The following is a 19,050-nucleotide window of genomic DNA, read 5'->3' as shown; positions in this document are numbered from 1 at the left end:
GAAAGAAGAATTAATCATCTAAAAATGGTCTGGCTACATAATGGAACACAGCAAATACTCCGATAGAGATGATGCCTACATGAACACGCTGGAGAGCCCCCATGGGGTGGGACACAATCCCTTGCCTCAGGCAGCTTACAGTTTAGTGGGGGAGGAAAGCAAGCAGGAGGTCACCGAGGACAGGACGGGATGGGACCCCCACTGCACAGACACCCTGCCCCAAATCAGGAGGGACTTCATGAGGGAAGCTGACATTTGAGATGGGCTAACAGTGAGTCAGGTTGTGACAAACCAAAGCTGAGTAGTAGTTAGAAACCAGGAAATGGCATAAGCAGAGCTTGGAATATTCTTGAGGAAATGGTGAGCAGTTGGGTTGAAAGCATTTAAAAAGTAGAGAAATTATGAAACATGAAGCAATGGGTTCCAGTTACAGGTGTCTGCATGCCTCAACAAGAGCTGGGCCTCCATGGAAATGCAGGTGACCGCTCTGCGAGGGTGGCGCTGGAGAAGCCAGGCAGGGCAGCAAGGCTGCTCTGGTGAGTCCACGTGCTGGGGATGTTGGAAATGAGGGAGGGCACAAGTGTGGAGACTGGAGCGGCATGGCACGACGCATCCTTACTACAGGACCACAGGATGGGGCTGAACTGGCAGAGGACTCTGGGGTAGCAGGGCTTACCTGTGTGAATGGTCACCGGGCTCAAACCAGTCAGGGCTGAAAGTGAAACCAGAGAGTGGGAGGAGGAACGGGACAGCAGGGAAGGCCAGGGTGGGGACTAGAGGAGCCACAGGTGTGCTGATGGGACAAGATGTGATCTTGTGAAAGCAGGTGCTGGAGACTGCAGAGAGTGGCCTGGGAGCTGTCAGATACTGAATAAGGCATGGACAGGGCCCACCACGCAAAAAGGGGAGCTGGCGACTGTGAGAAGGAAGAGTGGACAACAGGGAGGGGTGAGGACTGTAGCATTCAAAGTCATTTTCAGCAATCCAAGGAAACACGAAAGAGCTCTGATCCTTGAAAAGGATTCAAGGAGGCAAGTGAAACAGACAGCAGGCTTCAGGAGTATAACTTCAAACTTTAAACAAAAAAAAAAAAAGGAAGAGATCTAGACAAGAATGGTAACTGCTGATAAAGATCAGTGTTCAAATAGTAAAGAGATGGTTCAAGAACTGCATGGCTTGGTACTTTTTAAATGGGATAATCTCAAATAAAATCCAGATTTATGGCTTTCTTAAAAAAAATCTGAAGATCTGACAATGTGGACTCACAGTCCCATGTGGCTTTCAAAATGTGTGTACCATCTGTGAGGGCTGAACAAATTATGGAATACTACACAGGCATTAAAAAGAATGAATTCTCTATAGAAACGGAAAGAGGTCTTACACTGTGATTACGTTAATGTTAAAACTTAGAACCACGTTGTAATAACAGATAACATATCGAATGACAGAGCACCTATAGCTTATGCAGTCCCTGTGAAAACTGTGTAGATTCTTTCAAAAGGTTAAAACACAGGACCGTGGATGTATCCCAGGCGGGTAGAGAAGTGCCCAGTAAGTGTGAGGCCCTGACTTCGGCCCCCAGCATTGAGGGGGTGGGGGACAAACACAGAATTACCATACAACCCAGCAATTCCATTTGAGTACATACCTAAAAGAATTAAAAGCAGGGACACTCAAATAGATAATTTTTATACTTTGTTCTTAGAAGCATTATTCATTATTAACAAGTCAAAAAGTGGGAGAAACTCAAATATTCATAAATAGGCAAATGGATAAACAAAATGTGCAATATATACAATGGATTATTATTTAGTGTAAAGAAGATGGCGGAATTATAACACATGCTACAACATGACTGAACCCTTAAGATAGTCAGCCATCTAAGCGAATTTAACTACAGCCATGTGCCAAATAACAACATTTCAAGGTCGGGCTGCATAAATAACCATGGTTTATTATAGGGGTGAAAATTTCCTGTCATCTAGCAGTTTCACTGTATTTTCTCTATGTTTAGGTACATAAACACGACTGTGTTACAGCTGCCTACAGTATACTCTCTACAAGTTTGTAGCTTAGAAGCAGGACGTTTACCATACAACCTACAGGCTGCACCCTCTAAGTATCCAGGAAATCACATTCATCAGAATATTTCTCTGTCATTAACCAACATGTGACTACACTCACAAAACTGATACACTGGAGAAAAATACCCATTTTTAAGTGATGACTGATTTGAGTTATAACATGATCAATTTTGAACACTAAGTATTTCCTGGTCAACTAAAGATCCTTAAGAATAAAAACTATAGTCAATTCTCAGGGTCTACTGTTGGGTGATTTCTTCTACATAGAAACCCTGCTGCTCCTTTTATAACTGGAAAAAGAACATGGACATTTTGCTATCCCAACTGACACAGGGCAAACTGCAGGTAGGCACGCCCCAAAGTACTCTCACAATGAAACTGAAGTTGGACTTTAGCACTGCACTTCCCTCTTGAAGGGGTGATGAATAGCTTGTCCACAGATGTCATTGAATCAGCAGATCCTATTTCTCTGCATGTAAAATGGGGTAGGGAGGCACTGAGGCCTAAATGACCTAGCAAGTGTGAGGAAGGACCTAGCAAGCACCTGGTCAGATACCAGTTACTTCAACAAGGACTAGAGATCATTATCTCTAGAAACAAACATATTATTATGCTAACCACGAAAAATCTGAAAGCATGGTCTAATCTCACATTCTTTCACTGACTTAAAACATGAACACCATTTTACAGAAGATCTAAGTTGCACATCAAAGAATTGATTTAAAAAAATTCCAATAGAAGCAAATTCAAGGTACAATCTGAAGGACTTCATGATATACTCTCCCATCTCTACCACCAGTCTTATAGAAGAAAGATTTACAAAAGTCTTGGTGATTTAATGCCACCAAGATTTAAAAATAAACATCAGTCATTCACTGAAGTTTCAAAGGTTATGATGACTCACGGGCACACAAGAGGAAATACTCTCGGATTTAAGCTAAAGCCAAGTTCAAATTAGGCTGTTCAATGTTCTAAACAAAACTAGTTCAAGTAAAGGTGAACTTTTAATGGCCAAAGAAATACAATTATAACTGTACAAAAAAGTACAGTTTTTACTCCATCAAAGAAACATTCGGTCCCTGCACAGTGATGCACACCTGTAATCCCAGCAACTCAGGAGGCTGAGGCAGGAAGATCACAAGTTTTAGGTCAGCCTGGGCAACTTAGCAAGATCTTGTCTCCAAACGTGAAAAGAGCTAGGGATGTAGCTCAGTGGCAGAGCATCACTGGGTTCCTTCTCCACATGGAAAACAAACAAGCACACTACTGCCTGAAAAAGGAGTTCTCTGAGCAAGGACAACAGGAAATTATACCTTTCTGTCCATTCATAAAACATCAGAAGACCAACAAGATGGTAAATTTTTGTATGAGAAATGCCTTTTATCCAACAGTTAAGTGTTCCTATCAATTCTTTTACCAGTGTTTAACCTTCTTTTTAAAAAACCGTCATTACCACACACTAAAATTTTTATTTATTTTTGATGTACAATTCTTATGTTAAAACACATTACCACCACCACCTCCAGGAAACAGTTCACATGTCCACACCTCCTCCTCTCTCCTCCTGATGCCAGTGAGTGGCCCCCAATGTTACGGTTTATCTTCACAAGAATGTCATGTAAAGAGAACCACTCATTTGAACCTGGCTTCCTATACTCAGCCTAAAACCTCTGTAAAAGATTCTTGTTTAAGTTGATACACATATCAGTAGTGCCTTCCTTTTAATTACTAAGTAGTACCCTACAGAACGGATCTAGTTTGTTGCACATACTTACTAAACGATATTCTGATTGTTCCAGTTTGGGAGTGGGATTGCTGGGTCACACAAAAATTGTTAATCTCATAAGAAACCATCAAACTATTTTCTAGAGAAATGGTGTCATTTTGTATTACCACCAGCAAGTAGGTATAGATTCCAGATGCTCAGCATTCTTGCTAGCACTTGGTTTTGCCAGCTTTTTATTTTTCCCTTTCTAATAGGCATACAGGGATATCTCATCATGGTTTAAGATTTCTAACCATTTTAGTGGTATCTTAAAAATAACAGTATACACTGCCTCACTCCTTAAACAGACAACACTGAAGATACAGTTTTCTAACTCACTCAAATCATCATTGTAGGATAAACATTGCACTACCCTCAGGGACTACTGAAGTACATACATAGGGCTGTTTTTCTTTTTCTAAAATAGCCCCAGAATTATGTCTGCTTTTTATAGCTTTTAAAATCTTCTCCCTTGTCACTGCTTGCTATTAATGGTGCTCCTGCCTCTGGCAGACTTTCCTCTTCACCCTCTTCTCAAGCTGAGTCGAGAAAATAGATAACCGAGCTTGTTAAATTACATCTAAAAAGGAGAGGGCAGTCTGGAAGTGAGAGAGCTTAAAGGGTTCTACAGTGAAGAAAGAGAAGGCTATTTTTTCCTGTTATTATACCTGAACTTCCTGACAACCCACTTGCTTGCTGAGAAATTTCTAGGAGGCAAATTTATTAAGCATCTTTTTAAAAAAGTGAGGTTGCAAGGGAAGGGACCATCAGGTAGTGAAGTCATGACAATATTAATCTGTGCAATTAACACTATGCTGTGATTCTGTATCAGGAATCAACAGCTCATCTGAAATAAAACCTAGACAAAATTACTCTGCAACCAGAAATCTAAGCAGAAAGATCATCTTAAATGCGGTTTAAATCCAGGTTCCAAACATAGATCAAAATTCTGATCAAGTCCTAGGTGTATGAGGCATTTAAAGGAACACAAAGATAAAGAGAATCTACAGTTAAAAACGAATCCAATAGTTCTTTCAAAAGATACAGCAACCCTATATATACAGACTGATTCTAAGCCAAAGTAATATTTTTAGTGTTCCCTTGAAAGTCACTGACTAGTTAAGGCCACAGCCTGTAATATCACCAAAAGCAAATGAGTAAAGCTCCTGCTGTCTCCTAAGTGGTGTCTCCCAACTCTGAAGACAAAACTATGAACACTTAGACGCTCCACTGGAGGTGGATCACGGAAAAGAAATGGCACCACTTTCCCTCTCCCAGAGCCCAGGCTGCCTCTGAGAAAATGTGAGCAGCACACACTGTCTCTCACCCGAACTTCCTGAGGAATGGCAGGCAGAGTATCTGCCAGGCTCATGGGCCAATCACCACTCCTCCAGCCAATTCTATCCACAGCCTTAAAACCATTTCACCAATGGGATTGCAACTGGTGAAACTGCAACAGGATCCTGGGTGGGACTTCCGCTATCATTTTAGGCTTAACTACCACCATCTCATCACAGGCAGTGGGGGCAATGAGGAAGAGGGAGAATTTCACAAACTTTGAACTCGGGCACAGTTTCAAGAGAAATAGAAAGGACAAGTTGGAAGACAGTGGAGCAAGTGCTAAAAAAAACCGATACCATACCCCCCCCCAAAAAAAAACTGTTTTAAGGAAAAAGCAAGCGATCAAAACTTTAAGTTCATGATCATTTACGTACTTATTTTGCTAGTTAATTGTGGGTCCTCACGTTCCTCTGGCCCAGTTTTGGCCTCACAATGCTCTGCCACAGGAACAGCAGAAGGCTGACAATGTGGACCTCTGATTACCCACCAGTCAGGGCACTGCTGAAGGTCACTGAACACTTAACTATGCACCAGAAAAATAAATCCTGCAAGTTCAGGCCTGTAATTGCCTGATCCCCAAACCTTTTCCTCTAATTTTGAACTCCTTCTGCATCAGATACATAAAACTGAACTAGTTTAAAAACAGTCTGTCACAAAACTGACAAAAAATCTTATCCTGTCAAGTTTTACAACTCCTAGGAATCAAACGCAAAAAAATAAAATAAAATAAACCACCACCACAAACACAGACACTCTCCAAAGGCACACTCCATCTTCAAAGGCACGGGGGCAGGGTTCTGCGCTCTGAATTAGAGGCCAAAGCGCGGGCCTTACACAAGTTTCGCCTCCCACAGCTATGGAGGCAGCACTGCCATTTCCAACGGCTTCTCCCCATGGCCCTGGCGATGCCCCCACTATTACTACTCATCCTTCAGGCTTCCAGCATAAACCTGTTGCTAAGAAAGGAAGGACTAAAACCGAAGAATGCACAGACTCATATACCGTTCAAATCAAACGCGAGTGAGTAGCCTGCCCACCTCCAAAAGGAAAGGAAACACTAAGGACATGAGTATCGACACCACCAGTGCCAGTTCTGGTGCAGGGCTCTCACCGACGCTCAGTATCCTCAGTCGTCGGTGAGGCCGGAGCAGGCCAGCGAGGAGGGACGGCTGAGGGCGGACTTGAACAGTGCGCGGCCCGAACTGCCGGACATCCATCTGGCGCCTGGGGGCTAGCTCCAGGCACGCTCTCCCGAGTCCCCCGCGCGCCACTTTGGCGACACGCTGCGCCCGGGAGAGAGGCCTGGGACATGGAGGGAAGGCGGTGCGGCCTACTACCCAGTCCTTGCAAAGAGGGAGGACCACCCCAGGCCCAGTCCAGGCTTTCCCTGGACTCCGGCCCAGTCTTGCCCCTGGTCCGAGTGACCCAAGGCCCAGCCCTGACCCTGGGCACCAAGGACCCCAGGCGGAGGGTCCTCGGCCCCCCTAGACCCTGGCCCACCCTGGCCCACCCGGGGCCCCCAGCCCCGAGGACCCCCGGCCTCGCGGCCCGGCCGCACCTTGACGTGGAAGCGGATGAGCGCCAGGCGGATGCAGTGGGCCATGCAGACGGGCGGCAGGAACCAGACCTTGGGCGGCGGCGTGCCCTTGTTCTGGACATGGCTGACGATCTGCTGCGCCGTCTGGCGCTCGTTGCCCTGCCGCTTGACCCACTCGTGCAGCCGGGCCTTCTCGAGCGCGCCGTTGAAGAAGACGAAGAGCTCGATGTTGCCGCCGAAGCAGGCCTTGGCCAGCGCCGCCAGGTAGCCGAGCATGTGGTTCCACTGGCCGCCGCTGACCCAGTCGGTGTAGAAGCCGCCGTACAGGCGGTGCAGGCAGTTGTCGGCGTCCACCAGCAGGCGCAGCGGGGTCTGCGGGGGCCGCTGCCGCCCGCCGCCCACCAGGCTGCCCCGGGCCAGCTTCTGCAGCTCCACCGGCACCACGGCGCTCGGGCAGTGCTTCTCGATGTAGTCCTGGAAGCCCTGCACGCCCATGGCGGCGGCGGGGCGGGCGCGCGCGGGCGGCGGGGCCGGCGGCGGCGGGGCGGGGGGCGGCGGGGCCGTGGCGGGCCGGCGCGGGCGGCCTCTAGGGCGGGCTGGGGCGGGCCGGGGGCGCGCTCACGGCCGCCGCGGCCGCCATGTGCTGCCGCCTCCCAGGGCCATGTCTGGGGAGGGACCTGCCGCCGCCGCGCTGCGAGGCCGAGGCGAGGCTGGGCCGGGCGGGGCGGCGCTGACGTCGGGCCCGCCCGCGCGGACGCCGGCGGGGCGGAAGAGGCGGCGCCGGACGCGGCCGGCTCCCGGGGCGGCGGCGGCCGAGGAGGAGGAGGAGCGGGAGGCGCGGCCTGGCTTCCCGGGCCTCGGGGGCCGCGGTCGGGCGGGCTGAGGAGGCGCCCGGGCCGAGCAGGCCGCGTCCCGGGGCCACGGGCCGCCCCGCCCCGCCCGCGCTGGCCCTGAGGGCCCGAGAAGCGAGGCCGCGCCTCCTGCGCCCCGCGCTCCTCCTCCTCCTCGGCCGCCCCCGGCGCCGCCCGCGGGGCTCGGGCGCTGGGAGGCCGGGCGGCGCTGCGGAGGGCGGCGGCAGCAAGATGGCGGCGGCGCTGCGCGGCCGGGCCCGGCCGGGGGGCAGGTGTGCGGGAGCCGCGGGGCGCGCCGCTCGGCACAGGCGCACAGCGGGAGCCCCGGAGGGACGCCCCGAGCGCGCAGGTCCGCGCCGGCCGTGCGCGGCCGCTGTCACCCGCGCCTCCAGAGGGGGCGCCGCGCGCCCGCCGAGGCACTGCACCTGCGCTGCCGAGCGACGTCGGTGCCGCGGGACCCGGGTGCGCAGGGACGGCTGCTGCGGCGAGGCTGGGACCTGCGTGCGTGGGACCGCCACCCCAGGTTCAAAGAGACGAATGCCTTTGATAATCTTCCCAGGCGCCCAAGGTGGCGTTTGGCTTACCTTCAGCTCTCCCTCTGCTTTTTTCTGGAGGGACCTGGGGGGAGGCGGGATGCACCTGACGCGCGGGTGACCCGCACCAGCGCCGGCCTCCACCCTGCGCGCCAGTGCAGGCAGAGGCCAGCCGCACCTTAATTTCTGTGCTTACCCCAAACTCATGCAGCCACTGTGGTATGTACGGAAGTCAAATGCGCTTGGTGTTCTGACTAGTTCTCTTTCACTTCACCTGCCACTCATGCACAAAATAGTGATGAATTACATGTGTTTTTTTTAATCTATTTAAAGCCATGTTAAATAAAAACGCCCAGAGCAGTCAGCAAGATTGACCAGCTGTTGTAACCACTCGTGTTATTTTCGTTAGTAGCACTGCGTTTCATATATTTATTCTTCGTTTTTTTTCGTTGTTGTTGTTTTTTACCTTGCTGGCCTGGACCCCACGTGCTAGGCCAGCACTCTACCACTGATCTACATACCCATCCTATTTTTATTTCTTTAAAATATTATTTCTTTTGATTTTTAAAAATTGTCTTAGTGCCATTATCTGGGATTCTGGAAATTATTTTCACCTTCAGACAGTGTAAAATGCTAAGATTCTGGAGATAGACCACCAAATCTGTCTCATCTTAACTCTGTGCTCTCTCTAATAGCCTTTAGAATGCAGTTTTTATCATCTGCAAAATAAGGATACTCAAAGGTCTTACTTCCCAGTTTATACAAATACTCAATAAATGTTGGGTTTTATACCCACTATTTCAATATACTATAATTGTGTAGACTTTATGCTTGAGAACATGGACCATTTATTTTACTATTTGAAAGTTTAAAATGTTCATAAATTATGCTTACTTTTCCTATTTAACTGTTGACCTTTATTTTAAAAAAAATTTAGTAGCATTATTAATGGCTGACAAAACATTTTAGATACACTATGTAAAATTTAGGGGTTGGGTGATATTTACATTTTCTAAATCTCAAAATGAAAGAAAATATATTTAAAGTTGAATAAAAAGTCACATCTGCTTGGGTTTATAATAGAACAACTAATGATTGGGGATTTTCATTTCCATCCATTTAATCTTTGGAAATCATAAGAGAAACTTTAAAATTCAAGAAGAGATTGCCATACCAGTGAGGGGGGGAAAAAAGAAAAATGCTAAATAATACCCAGGGATGCTTCACAAAAATTATGTTTTTGAAAACTCAGAAAAAAGTGATAATTAATAGACAGAGCCAACCCAGGATGTTCAGAAATTATCAATATGTGGCAAACCAAGGAGATATTCTTTCAGCTTTTCCTTCATTTTCACTAGTTGGTTTCTTTCAGTCAATTCATCTATAACCCAAAGCAGGAAACTATTGTTTTAATTGCTCAATTCTTTCCAAACCAATGTGTTTTATAGTAGAATGATATCTTAAATTTATATTCCACTAAGTTGAGTCCTATATTCACCAGCAATAACAGGTGAGTTTTCACTTTTTCAAGTAAGATGACAGAGACCTGGCTCCTACCAGGTCTTGTTGTAGGATAGGGGAACTGGACTGGGGCTAAGCTTAAACTCTGTGACCAGGGAAAAGACAGAGTAATCCATGCTTGGGATTTGAATGCCTAATGTTTCCTAGACCCAGGCCTAATCTGTTACTTGATTGTCATCTTAATTTACCTGGAAGAGCACAGGCTTATCTCTACAGTCTGAGAGGACTTTGATGTTTTGATGGTTTTTATACTCTAAAATTAGAAAGTATTTTTTTTTTTTTGTCTTTAGTTGTGTGGATTAAGAGTCCTATTCTCGCAGGGCGCTTGTAATCCCAGCGTCTGGGGAGGCTGAGATAGGATTGCAAGTTCAAAGCCAGCCTCAGCAATGGTGAGACACTAAGCAACTCAGTGAGACCCTGTCTCTAAAGAAAATACAAAATAGGGCTGGGGATATAGCTCAGTGGTCAAGTGCCCCTGAGTACCAAAAAAAAAGAGTCTTATTCTCCACATAGATGTGAATTCATTTTCTCTTTCAACTATAAATTTTTAAAGGAAAATAAATTTATAAGCCAACATGAAAGTTTAAGCCGATTTCTATAAAATCACATTTCTGGCACTCATGAAGAATATAGTCTTCAAATGCTTAGCTGACACACATTTTATATAATCAGCTGTTGACCATCTTAATGGAAGGGTCACTATGTTCCCTTGATCATTACAATTGTCTCATCCCTTCTGTCTACAACTGTGGGGTTACTGTTTGTTGTCTCTTTCCAAATTCCCATTACCACAATATATATATACCTCAAATGCATTGGGAATTCCCAGAAGCCTCTTGCACACTTCTTGGCATCTAAGACATCTTCGTCCCTACATCTCTCTTTACTGCAGCTAGAGATCCCAGCATCCAACACTTTACTGCCACCCCGGTGCACCCCTGACTTGAATTGCTAAGGACCAGGCTGGAAATGGAAGGGAAAAAGAAGATAAGTTACTGGCTCCACACTAGAACAAGGATCCTGATACAAAAGGTCTTCTGAATCAGTGAATCTCTTACTTTCTTCCCACAAATGATGGACGATGTCCAAAAGAGTATGTTGCTATCCTGAGAAAACCCATTGTTCCATTTTCCTCCTAGTTCCCATACTAGAGTGTAAACAAAGGAGAGTGACTCATATCATAGCCTTAAATTGTTTGCAAACTTTGGAACTTCATCAGAAATGGAAGATCAGTAACTAATCAGACTTCTTTTCCAGTATATCAGTAGTTCAGAAGTATGGCTGGTCTTTAGGATCCCCTCAGTGCTGTGATTTACCAGCATTAGGTAGGTGAGCTACCCGGAGGCAGTGACTAGTCAACATTCAGACTCTCTAGAGTGAATGCATTTCATATTCCAAATAATTGATGTATAAATTAACTTTTCTTTTCAGATTTCCAGAAGCTGTAATGTCAGTAACAAAGTATCTCAAAACAAAACAATATCCACCCTAATGATCTTTCCCAACTATGCAGAGGCATTGAAGTAGCAAGAAAACATTAGTAGCCAAATCTGTAGGTCCTGTCCATCACGCCAGGGAAAAACCTCAATTCATCACTCCTGAGCTTCTGGTTCTGGTTTCAGAGTTCTTTCCAGAGTGGAAGTATTTCTTGGGTCTTACAAGGCCATCAAGAAGCAGAAGAAAGGGGCTGGGTGCCGTACACACCTGTAATCCCAGCGGCTCAGGAGGCTGAGGCAGGAGGATCCTGGGTTCAAAGCCAGCCTTAGCAAAAGCAAGCTGCTAAGCAATTCAGTGAGACCCTGTCTCTAAATAAAACACAAAATAAGGCTGGGGATGAGGCTCAGGGGTTGAGTGCCCCTGAGTCCAATTCCTAGTGCCAAAAAAAAAAAGAAGAAGAAGAAGAAAGATGTGAAGGAACAGGACATTTAGTAGTGCTTTGGGCATTTCTCAGTACTGCCACCACAAGCAGAATTGAGTGTCATTTCACTCTTCAAAGATGGAAGGGCCTTTACCCACCTACTCATTTCACAGATCTGAATATGGAGGTTGAGAGGGGTAAGTGCCATGTCCAGTCGGTGATGTCAATAACAAAACAACAACTCACTCGCTGAGCACCTGCTATATGTAGGCCAGCTACTGGGATTATGGACATAGAGAAATTGGTCTATTTTTCAGGCAGCTCAGTCTAGCACAGGAGACAGCTGCATAAACAGATCACAGTGTACTCAGGGGTCTCAGATTCAGGAACACAGTCATCCTGGGATTAGTGGAAACTCCTTGATTGGGGAGAAAGTTCTACCTCAAGTGCAAATAGCCTCAGTGTGGTGCTATACCCTGAGCCTAGGAAAGCCCAGTGCTGGGAAAGAGGAGACAGTCCTGGCTGCCTTCTGTTCACAACTGCCTCCACCTAAACCTCTGCAGCTACAGTTTGTGGTGCAGAGAGAACTGGCCCAGTCTGGGAGCTGAGAGCCTGGGGCATCCATCTACCACGTCAGTGTAGTCAGGAGTAAGGATTTCAGCACAATTATTTGTGAGGTCATCATATACAAAGGCACCTCCAGTTTGTTAAACTAGGAAACACAATAAAATGTTTAAAAATCAAAATTTCTATGTCACTAATACATTGACTAAACTTATCCTGACATTTTTCTTGAGGAACACTGTCCAAAACAATTTTTTCTTATGATGGAAATTATTTGTACTAATTTTGTAACCACTAACCCTATGTGCCTAGAACAACAGAAAAACTAAATTTTTAAATTGAACTTAAATAACCTCATGAATCTAATGGCTACCATATTGGAAGATCTTAATTCCTAAGGGCCCTTACACCAGTTGATCCCATATTGGATTATGTTAGTGTTCATTAGTTTGTTCAATAAATTAGTCATACCTCGTTATAACCTTCTTTGTGCAGTGTTTTATGCTTCATAAATTACTTTCTTTCCAAAATCTCCTCTACTCTCTTATTAGATGGCTGCCAACTTCTATAAATGTGGAAATTTTAAGGCTTACCCCCTACATTTTAAATTCAGCCTAAACAACTATTTATATCACATCACTCAAAAAGTTCTCACCACCTGGGATATATTCTCCCGGATATCTCTTCAGTTTTTCAATAATCTTAAGGATACTTTGCTTGTACCAGACACAACTGTCAATTTATTGCCTGGTCAGTACTGTGCAATTATTATTTCTTGAGATCTGGGTAGGTCTGTGAGTGCAGACTAGGCTGAATTACCATTACAGCAGATGTCTCTCACAGGTTTGAACTTGTAGTCAGACAGCCAAATTAACTGAAAAGACCATGTAAACCCCTACCTTGAGATATACGATTCCATGTTACTGTAACAGTCATAGGCAGCAAAAATGACTCTCCCTAATATAAGCAAAAAGTAACTTATTACAAAGATTAAGAACTCAAAAGTCAATCTATGAAAGTGGGAGAACCATTATTAGAAAGGGGTGGGAACTAGTAGATGTAATTCAGCCCAGGTGCTAACAACACAGGGAACTGCAGTCTTTTCTTATCTTGTAGTCACGTGCTCAGTATTCAAAGTCATGGAAAAAGTAAAATGGGCCAAACATCTCTTTGGCTTGGCAGTGAAAAGCCAAAGTTTCTTTGGCTTTAATATGAAGAAGCAGATACTTGGAATGACAATCTCACCAGAACTGTGTACAACTTCAGAGAAAAATCTGGGTACTTTTAGCTGAACATACATGATAAGCCTCTTATGTACCCTGTCCTTAGAAGATACAGAAATCATAAAGCTATGCCTTCTAAGTCTTAAGCCACTGATTAGAAACTGATTGATTGCCAAGTCACTTGTCTAAAGAACTATCCTATTTTGATTTGATTCATTTTCCCTTTCCCCCCATTTATTTAACACTACAGATACACCTACCTACACAAGAAATCAATATCTACATTTTTTTAAATTTTAGAGCCTCAGTCATCTCAGCCCCAATTTTTTTTTTAAGTTGTTGCTGGACCTTTATTTTATTTATTTATACGTGGTACTGAGAATCAAACTCAGGACCTCACACATGCTAGGAAAGTGTGCTACCCCTAAGCCCCAGTCACAGCCCCAGCCCAATATCTACATCTTATCACAAAGACTCTCATAAGATTATGGATAGCCTTACTGCTAGGAAAATACTACAACATTTCTATCTGAAATCTTGAAGTCCTGGGCCAAATAGGATTCCTATTTATTAGTTATTCCATTAAGTAGATGCTTATTAAGTATTCATACTTCTCACATTTGTAAGGTCCTATACTAGGACTCAGAATTTTTTTATGTTTCCTACCAGAAGCTCAGTCTACTTTAAGAAGATAAAAACATATGCATATTTAACTTATATTGCCAAGAAAGGTATTAATGCCTGTGGAAAGACTAGAGAATATACCTTAGGAGATCATATGAAATTAATTTTAAGAAAATTTTATTTTAAGATTAATTTAGATGGAAACTTCTGCTTTTCACTTCCAGCCAAGATGTAGTAACAGGTACTGGGTCACCCTTCCACCTGAAACAACTAAAAAACGTAGACAAAATATATGAGACATTTGACCATCAGCCAATGCAGAACAGAGATTCTTGAAAGTTTAGGAAAAAAAAGATGAAGTCACAATTGACTCACTGCCTGGAGAAAGTTTCCAGGCCATGATGTGAGAGATGGGAAATGAGGCAGATCCTGGCAGTCTACCTGAGTTGAGGGTTGGGCAGCATCACTGGAATTCAGAGAGCAGGAAAGGGGAATGGTGTACAGAAAGAGGACACTGGGGACCTGCAGAGGTCCCTCCTTCAGTGTTCAGTAAGGACTGATCAGTGCATGCACACAAGGAAGCTGCACACAACAAAGCAAAAAATACATAGTGCCTGAAACTACCACAAGGCCAAAAGTAGTGCCTATTCCCAGAAGATTGGAGAATCACATCATTCAAAAGTTAACAGTACCAAAAAGAGTCTTCCTTCAGTAATGAGATAAATTAACCCGAGACAAGATTCAGCTGCAGGCCTGCCTAACAAAGATTGACAATATATAAAAAATATACAGCACCCGACAAGATAAAACAATGTCTGTTATTCAATCAAAAATTACCAGACACTCAAAGAAACTAGAAATCAACTCTTCATGAAAATTGTTCATTTCTTATTGCTTTTTAAATGTAGTAGCTTAAAATAATACATTATTGTACAGATCTGGAGGCCACAAGTCTACACTGAGTGATCAGTGCTGTGTTTCTTCTGCGAGTTCCCCAAGAGAATGTTTTCCTTACCTTTTTCAGCTTCTGGAAGTTTCCCACATCCCGTGACTAGTGGTCCCACATCACTCTGGTCTCTCTCTTGTAACTCTCCCTGCCTCTTATAAGGATCCTTGTAAGGCCCCATTTAATGTCCCCATGTCAAGATCCCTCAATCACATATGTAAAATCCCTTTTGCCTATAATATTTTTAGGTTCAGAGGATTACAGTATGAACATCTTGGGGTGCATAGTATTCTGCTTACCAGGAGGAGAAAAAATGATGGAATTAGACACAGACATTGACAGCAGTTTTTGTGATTATATTCCATATGTTCAAGAAATTAGAGGAAATATTGAACATAGTAAGTGGGTAGTTGAATGGACTGAAAAAGTCATTTTCAAATTTGATGAAAATCATAAACCCGCAGATTTGAGAACCTACATGAACCCATGTAAAATAACTGTGAAGAAAATCACGCCAAAGCACAACATAATAAAATTTTTAAAGCAGTGAAAATGAGACAATGATTATAGAAAACCCTGCCCAGAATGCATATTATGTACAGAGAAACAAGGATAGGAGTGACAGCGCATTTCTCATAGAAATAATACCAGCCGGGAGAAAAATGGAGCAACCTCCAGGCAACCAAGAACTATTTATGTAAGGAAAAAAAATTGTGAAGGCAAAAGAAAGACCTTTTTAAACAGAAAAGTTAGAAGACTCTCCAATGTAAAAAAATGTTAAATGACGGGTGGTCGTGGCAGTTGTATATACATCCTGGGTTTTTTGGCTGCTGGGTCAGTCCTGCCTACAGGTGGGGCAGCTGTGTTGAGTGCCCTATGAGAAGAGGGCTCAGTGCACATGTGAGCACCTACTTTTTACACTCCGAGGGGTAGGGAGTGAGCATGGTGAAATATTTTTCTGAAATCACATCACAGAACACACAGGTTATTTTCCCGTGCAGATGGCCACCTTCACAGTGTGTCCTCTCATGGTGGGAAGAGAGAGAATACATTGGTGTCTCTTACATGGACACTAATCTAGTCATATCACAAGAGACCCAAGTTCATCACCTATCCCCAACTTACATCGAGTCTGAGCCCTTTCCCTGGGGAAGGTGGTAATAATACTTTACTCCATGACCCTCATGTGAATCTATTTTCCAACTAAATATGAAGATGAATAAAGAGAACTTGGACCGTTATCCAAGCACCAGGGACCATGGCACTGGTTTGGATCATTACTCTGCACACAAACTAGAAAAGTATATGGGACTTTAAGCTCTTCTTCCGTACTTAAATCAAATGATCATGGCCATTATATTTGTTTTCCACCCCTTGACTTGTGGCAGGAGATGGCTTAAATAAGAAAATGTTAAGTGACATTATTTAACGGCAGAAGGAAAACGACACCAGATGGAAATCTGGGCCTACACAAATGAATGAAGAGAACCAGAAATGATAACTACCCATCTAGATTAAAATTTCTTATTATTTAAAAGTTTTTAGGAGATCTTGGTTCTATAAATCAGCTATTTAGTAGGCTAAGGGAGGAAGATTGCAAATTTGAGACAAGCCTGGGCAACTTAGATCCTGTCTCAAAATAAAGGGCTGGGGATATAGTTCAGTGGTAGACTGCTTGCCTAGCATGCACAAGGTCCTGGGGTCCATCCCCAGTACTGCCAGGGTCAGGGATCATTGTTTATCAAAAGTTTAAAGCAAAATAATGACCATGCATTTTAGCTTGGGCTGCTATAACAAAATAACCATGGACCGGGTGACTTAGACAATAAAGATATATTTCTCACATTCTGGAGTCTGGAAGCCTGAGATCATGGTGCCAGCATGGTCAAATTCACGTGAAAGTTCTTTTCCTGTGCAGATGGCCACCTGCACACTGTGTCTCTCATGATGGGAAGAGAAAGAATACACTGGTGTCTCTTACATGGACACTAATCCTGTCTTATCAAGGTCTTACCCTTGTGATCTCATTTAACCTTGTTAACCTCCTTACAGGCTCTATTTTCAAATACAGTCATATTTGGGTTAGGGTACAATTCAGTCCATAGCACCATAGACTGTGGAGTTTATAGTATTTATGGAAGTAAATCTCTGTATGTGTGGCAAAAGTAGCACAAAGAGAGGAGAAAGAAAAGTATATTGTCATAAGACTACTTTATGTGAAGTAATACAATATCATCTGAAGTAGACTTAAGGTGAGTTAAAGATAACACTATAACCCTAATAAGCATAAAATTAAAAGGAATGGTGAGGCATCTCAGTATTAAGGCATCTCTGGTGTCAACCCCTAGTAGAAAAAATTGAACCAAAATATCTAACACTTACAAACAAAGGTTAAAAAGGAAGAAAAAAGAAATAAAGGACATATGCAGCAAATAGAAAAATAGGATAATAGATTTCAATCAAACCCTGTCACATTGATATAAATTGTCTGAAACATCTGTTCCTAGAAAGATGGAATAGAAGTACTTTCTCCTGTTCCTCCTGCTAAGTAGAACTAAAGTCCTTGACATTATGTATAGAACAAGCATAAAAAGCTTTTGAAAGGTAGGGAGATGAACACAACTGGCTAGGGGCCTCCAGACCCTGGGAACAACACAGTAATAAATTTGACGGGTTTTCTTTCTGCCTCATGCATCTAAGATGTGCTGCAGAAGCTGATAACATGAAATATCAAGGGATCTAAAAACAAAACAAAAACCTTCAGTCAAAACCAACTTTCTCTCTAGTCAAAGGACTAGGAAAGGAGCAGCCTGCAGGGAGAAAAAAAGGTTTTGGACAATAATCACTCTACTCCAGCCAAGGACCACCAAGGAAACTGCAGCCAGACCCCCAGCTCCACCAGGAGAGGTGCAGAGGGGAGCCTAGTGTTCACTTATGCCACGTAAATCTCCCCAACTCCATTTCAGGGTAATTGCAGAGAAGTCCAAGCTGGGACTCAATACTTCCACCCCTGCCAGGAGAAGGAGAGGCCTGCCCCAGGTATTGTAAGAGACTGTGCATGGACAACCTGGACTTCCACCCCAACCGGATGCTAATGAGGCAACCCTCCCCCTCCACGCTGGGATGGTATTAAAGCCTCTTAGACAGTCAGCAGGTGATGATAGTGTGTTCATTTCTTCTGTGTGAGTAGAGGCCCCTTGAGAAGCAGTAATGAGGCATTTGTGCCCAGGGTAGCCAGAGTAATACAGTGGAAACCCAGTGAGGTGCTGGAGTCCTCAGGTTTCCCTATTAGGAACCAGGAAGCTGAAAGGGAAACCTTTAAGCTGTTCTTCCTTACTTAAATCAAATGATCATGGCCATTATACTTGTTTTCCACCCCTTGACTTGTGCACTCCCACCTCTCGTGGCTGTAGCTAGCACAGCCCCAGACCTACTTGACTGGAGTGATGCGAAAACAGGTTGACCAATATAGAAGATTTAAATAAGATCAAGGGTCTTGTAATATAATACCTAAATTTTTCATATTTCAGTGAAATATCATTCATTGTACAAACACCAAGGAAAACTCAACTTGAATGAAAAAAATCTCAATGTGAACGAAAAAAAAATCAAGAGATACCAACACCACCCCAGCTACCTGGGAGGCTGAGGCACGAGAACAGCAAGTTCAAGGCCAGCCTGAGCAACTTAGCAGGACTGTCTCAAAATTTTCTAAATTTTTTTTTAAAGGACCACAGATGTAGTTTGGTGGTAGAGTGCATAGCATGCATGAGGGTTCAGTCCCCAGTGCTAGAAAAAAAGAGAGAGAGATGCCAACATGCTTGAGATGTTTTAAGTATTTGATAATGAATATTAAGCAGCCAGCATGAAAATGCTTCAATGAAAAATTCAAACAATGCTTAAAACAAATGAAAAATAGAAAGTCTGAGCAAAGTAATAGAAAATATGAAGAACCAAATAGTAATTATGGAATGGAAAAACATAATCACCAAAACAACTCAGTGAATGGGCTCAACAGAAAAATGGGGGAGACAGAAATCAATCAGTGATCTTGAAGACAGAACAATAGAAACCACCCAAACTAACAAACATGGAAATAGACTGGTAAAGGGGGGGAAAAAAAGAGGAGGGGTGGAGAAGGAGAAGAAAGCTTTGTGTCATCAGAGTTCAACAAGGAAGAGAAGAAAAAAAAATGTGAATAAA

At 43.9% G+C, this 19,050-nt stretch overlaps 1 protein-coding gene across 2 annotated transcripts in view; it reads right to left on the bottom strand.

Moving 5' to 3' along the window:
* Positions 1-7,446, bottom strand: part of Fam120a (family with sequence similarity 120 member A) — a 103,263-nt gene extending 95,817 nt beyond the window's left edge. Inside the window, exon 1 of one of the 2 annotated variants that reach the window (XM_027950951.2) lies at positions 6,749-7,446. In XM_027950951.2, coding sequence (XP_027806752.1) covers positions 6,749-7,222 — 474 coding nt within the window. In that variant the 5' untranslated portion in view covers positions 7,223-7,446. The remainder of the gene's footprint in view (positions 1-6,748) is intronic. The other variant, XM_027950949.2, reaches the window with a different exon arrangement.
* Between the last annotated feature and the right edge of the window lie 11,604 nt (positions 7,447-19,050).

The sequence above is a fragment of the Marmota flaviventris genome, chromosome 16, assembly GCF_047511675.1.
Source record: "Marmota flaviventris isolate mMarFla1 chromosome 16, mMarFla1.hap1, whole genome shotgun sequence".
In the NCBI taxonomy this organism is placed as follows: domain Eukaryota; kingdom Metazoa; phylum Chordata; class Mammalia; order Rodentia; family Sciuridae; genus Marmota; species Marmota flaviventris.
The sequence above is the reverse complement of the archived record's forward strand: the minus strand, read 5'-3'. Positions and strand labels throughout refer to the sequence as shown.